General features: G+C 35.6%; 1 protein-coding gene across 1 annotated transcript; it reads left to right on the plus strand.

Annotated features, from left to right (window-relative positions):
* The first annotated feature begins 6,382 nt into the window (after nt 1–6,382).
* LOC144297663 (taste receptor type 2 member 50-like) lies at nt 6,383–6,973 on the plus strand. The gene has a single exon (XM_077871868.1). The coding sequence runs from the start codon at nt 6,383–6,385 to the stop codon at nt 6,971–6,973; it is 591 nt and encodes a 196-aa protein (XP_077727994.1).
* Nucleotides 6,974–7,715: the final 742 nt, after the last annotated feature.

Here is a 7,715-nt window from a genome sequence, read left to right on the forward strand (position 1 = left end):
TCACTCTGGGGGACAGTGCCATGTCTGGGACTCAGTGTTGGTCTCTCTTACTGGCAGAGTAAACATTCTACAGTGGCCATTGTGAGCAGAAGTTCATGTTACTGACCCCATGCATTATCTCCTTCCTGCCACCCATGGCCACATTGTTCATGAGCAAGAAAGAGGTGGCTGAGAAAAGAGGCTGATGTATTCATAGACTGTGTCATCTTATCCAGTTAATTCTTAAAATCCTCCTCTGTTTAGGTCGCCCTTTGGTGGACATTCACATAGGACACAAATATCTTCACGTTTTGTGACTATTTAGAGATGTCTGGCCACAAACATTCTCCTCATATTTTCTTGCCACTAAATTTCTATTCATGTTCCTTCTAATTTCTTGATGACTCAGCCAAACCATTGGCCATAGCCCATGAATGAGTATATAATTGAATATCTGTTCATTTCTTCTCCCAAGTAAAGCTATACACAGCAGGTATATTACTTGGAATTCTGCCCAGTGGAAGTATTTCTTTTCACCACACTCAAGTCTTTTCTTCCTCTGGCAACTAATCAGAGATAATTCCCTATGAGGCTGTAGGTGCAGGCTAGGAGAGGCAATGTAGCAGAGTGGACATTGTGGACATTTGCCTTCTTCTTGTAACATACTTGTACCTTTGGGACTGCTCAGACCTAATCACATAGATATCACTTCCGTTTGATGATGACTATCACTGTCCATGTCCAAATTTGTGGCTTACTCAGTCAGATGACACCCATCTATGATGGGAAGCTCAATCACATGGTAATTTGGTTACCCATGATTAAGCATTCAGTCTCTTCTAAGGCCCAGTAGCAGGCCAAAAACTTTCTCAAAAGGAGACTAATGAGCTGTGGAAGATGGCAGGGCTTTGCTCCAAAACCCTGAGGGCCCACCCTCTGATCCTTCTATAGGGATCTGCCGAAGGCTCTAAACATCATTCCTTTTTTTTTTTTTTAATTTTTATTTATTTATGATAGAGAGAGAGAGAGAGAGAGAGAGAGGCAGAGACACAGGCAGAGGGAGAAGCAGGCTCCATGCACCGGGAGCCCGATGTGGGATTCGATCCCGGGTCTCCAGGATCGCGCCCTGGGCCAAAGGCAGGCGCCAAACCGCTGCGCCACCCAGGGATCCCTCTAAACATCATTCCTATCTGCCACTGCCATTTCATATAAAAGACTTTATCATCTATTCTATAGGCAAAATTTCATATTCATAATGACAGGCAAAGGCTTTTGTCAATTGCAAACAGAAACACAGAGAACTTGCTTCTTTGTACAACATCAGCTCTGGGATAGAATAAATACAGAACACCAAAATTCACTAGTACAGATATAAAATTTACTAATACAGATATTTTTCTTTCCAAAAGAAGCATGATATATCCTTGCACAAACAAACAGATAAACAAAAGACTCACAAACTAATTGCAGAGCATTTCTCGCTTGATAGAAGAGAGATCTTCTCTATCAAATAGATCAAAACATTAAATTCTGAGTTACCGTCACTATACCCATTTGTTATTGCTGTGCAACAGATTACCAGAAATTTAGTGGCTTAACTAAAAAAAAATTATTATGTCAAAGTTTTTTGGGGTCAGGAAACGGGGCAAGGCTTAGCTGCATTCTTGCTTCAGGATTGCATGAAGTTGAAATCAACATTTTGCAATGACTGCATTCTCATCTGCAGGCTTCACTGGAGAAGAATCCACCTCCAAGTTCATGCAGGTTGTTAGCAAAATTTATCTTCTTTTTCTTTTGTTTAAAGATTATTTATTTATTTATTCATGAGAAACACACACACACACAGAGGCAGAGACATAGATAGAGGGAGAAGAGGAAGACTCCCCACAGGGAGCCCAATGTGGGACTCGATCCCAGGACCCCAGGATTATGACCTGAGTAGAAGGCAGATGCTCAGCCACTGAACCACCTAGGTGTCCCTGGCAGAATTTATTTTCTTGTGGCCCTTTCCATGGCTGCTTACTTCAAGGCCAACAAGAGTCTCTCACTCAAGGGAGGCCCAGCCACTCTTTTGAAACTTAATCTGATTATGTGAAGCCCATGAAAGAGTGTCCCTTTCATTGAACTCAGAATCAGTTGATTTAGGATCTTAAGGATTTGCAACATCCCTTCATGCTGGCCATATTCTTCAGGCTAGAAATAAATCATATACTGAAAGCCACACTTAAAAGGAGGGAATTATGCAGGATATGAACAACAGGGAGTGGTAAACATGGGGACCATGGTATTAGGGTCTGTACACCACAGCGGCCACAAATAAGGAATAATATATATAGGCAATGCATAAATTGGAACCAAATTGGAATTAGTCAACATTCAGATTAGTAAATAAAAACACAGATTCAGAAAGAAAAGAGAAACTAGAGTTGGTGAAAATCCAATTGTATTGCCACTTAAGACTTACTTAAAGTCTGGACAAAACATGCCTGGGCTTGCAAAGCCTATAATAGACTAAAGTATAACTTTTAAAAGTTGAAAACATGAGTCTCCTAAAAATGTAAAGGTGGAATATATCAATGATTTATTTAACTCATGGATGGAGAAAGCAGCAGTCAGTAAGGTTGATTCCATATCTCTTTTTATCTGGAGTCAGATTCCTTCTACTTGAAAATCACCTATTAAGAGTTTCCACTGATGAGGTACTGCTGGGAGTTTGTTTCTCTGAAAATATCTATTTTGCCTTCATTTTTATTTAGTTAGTTATTTTTAATGTTAAGTTAACTTTAGTGAGATATTTACATATAGAACAACATGCCCATTTTACATATGTAATTTGATGAGCTCTATTATATACCTCCTTGAAACAATGATCATGATAAAGTATAGAACAATTTTACCACCCCCAAAAGTTATTTTATGTCCTTTTTTGGTCAGATTTCAGACAACAACTTTTGTGCTGTCTTAGTTTTGCCTATTTTAGACATCATACTATATGCACTTTTTTGCACAGTGCTTTTCTCAATTATCATAGTTTTTTTGAGATTAATTCACATTATTAAGTTTATTTCTTTTATTACTAAGTGGTATTTTATACTACAGATATTCCACAATTTGTTAATTCATCTCCCTTTTGATGTATATTTAAGCTATTCCCTGTAATGGACTCTAATGAGTAAAGCTGGTATTAACATTCCAGTGAAAGACTGTTTATGGACATATGTTTTTATTTATTTTGGGTAAATAAATACATGAGTGGAATAGCTGAATTGTTGGAAATATGTATGTATAACTTTATTAGAAACTGTCAATCAGCTTTCCAAAGTGGCTGTCTTATTTTTCACTCAGCAGAAATACATGATGATTCTAGTTGCCTCATATCATAGCCACAATCTATCACGGTCAGTTTCTTTAATTTTAGCATTCTAGTGGGTTTGAAGTGGTTTTAATTTGCATTTCCCTTATGTGTCTTGATGTCGAGCACCGTTTTATTGGTTTATTATATCTTCTTTTGTTATGGGTCTTTTGAAATCTCTTGCTTATTTTCCTTAAATTGAGGTGTTTGTTTTCTTAAAAACAGTCCTTTGCTATATTTATAGTAGTTCTATGCCAAGCATTGTAATCTTCTTGATAGTGTCTTTTTATGAAGTATAATTCATCACTTTTTTTTGTTTTGTATGTGTCTGTGTTCATGTATATGCTCTAGCTAAGAAATCTTGGCTTATTCCAATGTTACAGAAATATAATCCAATTATTTCCTAGAAGCATTATTGTTTTATCTTTCATATCTAAATTTAAAATCACCTCAAATTAATTTTTATATTACATGAGGTAAAAATTGAAGTTCATTTTTTTCATACCATTATTTAGTTTTCCAGGATCATTTATTAAAAAGAATTTTATTTCCCATGGAGTTGTTTGGTTCCTTTGTCAAAAATGAACTGATCGTACATGTGTGTCTATCATTAGATACTGTTTTCTAATCCAGGGATCCACCTTTATAAGCAAACCACAGTACCATATTGACTTAATTACTGTAGCTGTGCAGTCACGAAATCAGAGTTGTATTTTATAGAGCAAAGGTTTTCAGTTTTGATATAGTTCAGTTTATTAATATTTAAGTTTTGTGTCATGCTTTTGATGTATCTAAAAGGTCTGCCCATCCCAAGTTTACAGAAGTTTTCTCCTATGTTTTATTCTAAAAGTTTTGTAGGTTTAGCTCTTATGTTTAAGTCTTTCATCAATTTTAAGTTAATTTTTGCATATGATGTGAAATAGAAGGTCTAAAATCAACTTTATTTATGTGGATATCCAATTTTCCTATCATCATTTGTTAGAAAAATGAGACATCATTTTCCCCATTGAACTGACATGGCACATTTTTTAAAGTCAGTTAACCATGAATATTAGTGCTGATTCCTGAACTTCAGTTGTGTTTCACTGCTTTATATACATCTATCTTCCTGTAACATCACAATATCTTGATGAATTCAGCTCTCTAGCAAGCTTTGAAATTAGGAACTGTAATTTTCCAAATTTGTACTTAAAAAAATTCTTTTGGTTATTCTGGCTACTTTGCGTTTCTATATACTTTTAGGAATAGTTTTCACTTCTTGCAGGACAGCTTCTAGGATTTGGTAGGGATTACATTGAATGTATGGATCAACTCTTCACCTAAAGAGAGTCTCCTCTTGCTGGATTTTAGTTCAGTTGATTTTCTTTCCTTGCACAGCTCTGCAATGTATTTAAAACATAATTTTGACTTTTTTTTTACCCTAATCCTGCTTGTTAACAAGAGGAAATCTTGTTTTGTTTTTTTTTTTCAACTTGCTACATTGTACTCATTAATGGAAGCTTTTGCCCGTTAACTCTGAAGCATCTAATTACACAGGATCAAATGAATAACAGTCTTCTATGCCTGCTATGTACCTGACAGGTAAAATAGAAAGCACTTTCACAAAAAAATGTACTAACTCCTCACAAAGACCACCTGAAGAGGATATAATCATCTGCATTTTATTCGGTGATTTTACTGAGGTAGAGAGTAATTTTAAAATAAGTTAGAGACATAGGAGGAAGAGAATCTGTGTTTTCCTCCTGGTATTCTGGCTCTAACATCCTTTGCTAAAGATAATTATGGTATAAAAATTGAAACTGAATAAAATCTGAGGGTAGAGGCTAATTTTAACATCTATTAATCTTAAAATATTAAGTAGTCAAAAGTGAATTAAATAGAAAATAAAACAGAATATTTATAGATATGGCAGTCCAGATTCTACAGTGGAAGCCCATGTCTTTTGGAAGTTTCCAAGGGATATTTATAAAATTCTGAATGTTTTAATTAAATAATATTTAAGTATTAAATCGACTCAAGAGAGAAATTTATCGTAGGCTTAAGCATGGGTCATATGTTTAATAATTACTAATAATGGGCTGAAATGCTTGAATGAGAGAAAGATGGATTTAAACCTGGATGATCTCCCTGAAATACATTTTCCATTTTGAAAATTATAGGACATGGAGTTCCTGGCTGGCTCACTCAGTATAGCATGTGACTCTAGATCTTGGTGTTGTGAGTTCAAGCCCCACATTGGGCATAGAGCTTACTTTAAAAAAAAAAAAAATTTCCTTTTTCCTAGGACAATAATTTCTCAATTCATGACGTGTGTGTGTGTGTGTGTGTGTGTGTGTGTGTGCGTGTGTGCTTATGCAGTTGTAAACAATAGAAGTATGCATAAATGTTCGTTATCAGCAGCCAGCTTTTGGGAAGTATTGGTGTTCCCCCCAAACCCTTAATGTTTTGCTAGGAAAAGCTTGAATTCTTTCTACATAATTGTGACATTTAAAAAAATCTATAAAACTTAAAAAAATAAATCCATAATGAAGACAATCTTACTTATGGCTAAGCCCTATCTAACAATTAAGATACTCACTGTATATTCTATGTTTTGCGTTTTTCGATTTTACTATATGACAAATAGAGTCAATGAACACAAATTATGAAGAGGCTAAACAAGGAAAAAAATGGTAAAACACTGAAAGACAATATGGCCTCATTTGCATGCTAGCAAATGAGAATTCAGGGTTCATGTCAGCTTCCATCCTACAGCAAGGACTTAAGTGCATGAATAGGAGTTAATTTGAGCTGTTTGAGGAATAACTATGGTTTTCATCAAGACAGCATTGAGCTCCTCTATTAGCATACCCTGTGCTTTCCTGCTTGACATTGGTTACAGAATTTAAAAGAAACGAGAACTTTACTGCACACTCAGAGGTCAGCTGCCTATAGAACATAAGGTCAGAATATTCAAGGGATCACAAGCAGTAATATTAGATTTGGCTTTTTGGTTTGTTTTTCTTTCTAGACATGCTACCTTTACTACAGAGCATTTTTTCCATCCTAGTAATGACAGAATTTGTTCTAGGAAATTTTGCCAATGGCTTCATAGTGCTGGTGAACTACATTGCATGGGTCAAGAGACAAAAGATCTCCTCAGCTGATCAAATTCTCACTGGTCTGGCTGTCTCCAGAATTGGTTTACTCTGGGTAATATTAATAAATTGGTATGCAACTCTGTTGAATCCAGCTTTATATAGCTTAGAAGTAAGGCTTCCTGTTCATATTGCCTGGACAGCGAGCAATCATTTTAGCATCTGGCTTGCTACTAGCCTCAGTGTATTTTATTTGTTCAAAATAGCCAATTTCTCTAACCTTATTTTTCTTCGCCTAAAGTGGAGAGTTAAAAGTGTAGTTTTTGTGATGCTGTTGGGGTCTTTGTTCTTTTTGGTTTTTCATGTTGCAGTGGTAAGCGCATATGAGCAAATGCAGATGAAGGAATATGAAGGAAACATCACTAGGCAGACCAAACTGAGGGACATTGCACAGCTTATGAATATGACTGTATTCACGCTAATGAACTTTGTACCCTTTGCTATATCCTTAACATCTTTTCTGCTGTTAATCTTTTCCCTGTGGAAACATCTCAAGAAGATGTGATCCAGTGGTAAAAGATCCCAAGGTTCCAGCACCAAGGTCCTCATAAGAGCCATGCAGACTGTGATCTCTTTTCTTTCGTTATTAGTTTGTTAATTCCTGACTTTAATTGCCATAGTTTGGAGTTCTAATAGGCTGCAGAATGGACTATTCTTCATGCTTTGCCAAGTTTTTGCATATGCATATCCTTCAAGCCACTCATTTATCCTGATTTGGGGAAACAAGAAGCTAAGAGAAGCCTTTCTGTCTGTTTTATACCAGGTGAAGTACTGGTTGAAAGACCAAAAACTCTCAACTCAATAAGAGGTAGCATTGTGTATGTTCTAGCAGAAAGTTGTTAACTGATACAGGTTGTTAGTATTTTATACCTCCTACTAGTTTTTCCATAGTGTAAGTAATTGAGTAATTTGAGACTTCTTCTTAGAAAAGTCTTACCTAAGCTTATCACAGAAAGAAAGGTGTATTCATGTACGTATGAAAAATGTAAGAAATACACCGTCACCAATTTTTTTCAGGTAAAAAAATCTAATTATATAATGTATTATAAGAAATTCCTGAGAATTATGAGGCCATGTGTAATTCACATACATAATCTATGTATCATCTTGCAATGAAAAAAATTTATGATCTATGTTCATGCACTTTTCAGAACTGACAAGTTATCTTGGGACGTCATTGCTATTTTGCATTGTAATTTGTATCACAGTGTGCTTAGATTTCATTGATTGAATCTCCAGTCTTTTGC

This window comes from Canis aureus, chromosome 25 (assembly GCF_053574225.1).
Source record: "Canis aureus isolate CA01 chromosome 25, VMU_Caureus_v.1.0, whole genome shotgun sequence".
NCBI classification, from domain to species: Eukaryota; Metazoa; Chordata; class Mammalia; order Carnivora; family Canidae; genus Canis; species Canis aureus.

Coding starts and splice junctions, on each gene's coding strand:
- LOC144297663 (XM_077871868.1), top strand. CDS start 6,383: ATGACAGAATTTGTTCTAGGAAATTTTGCCAATGGCTTCATAGTGCTG.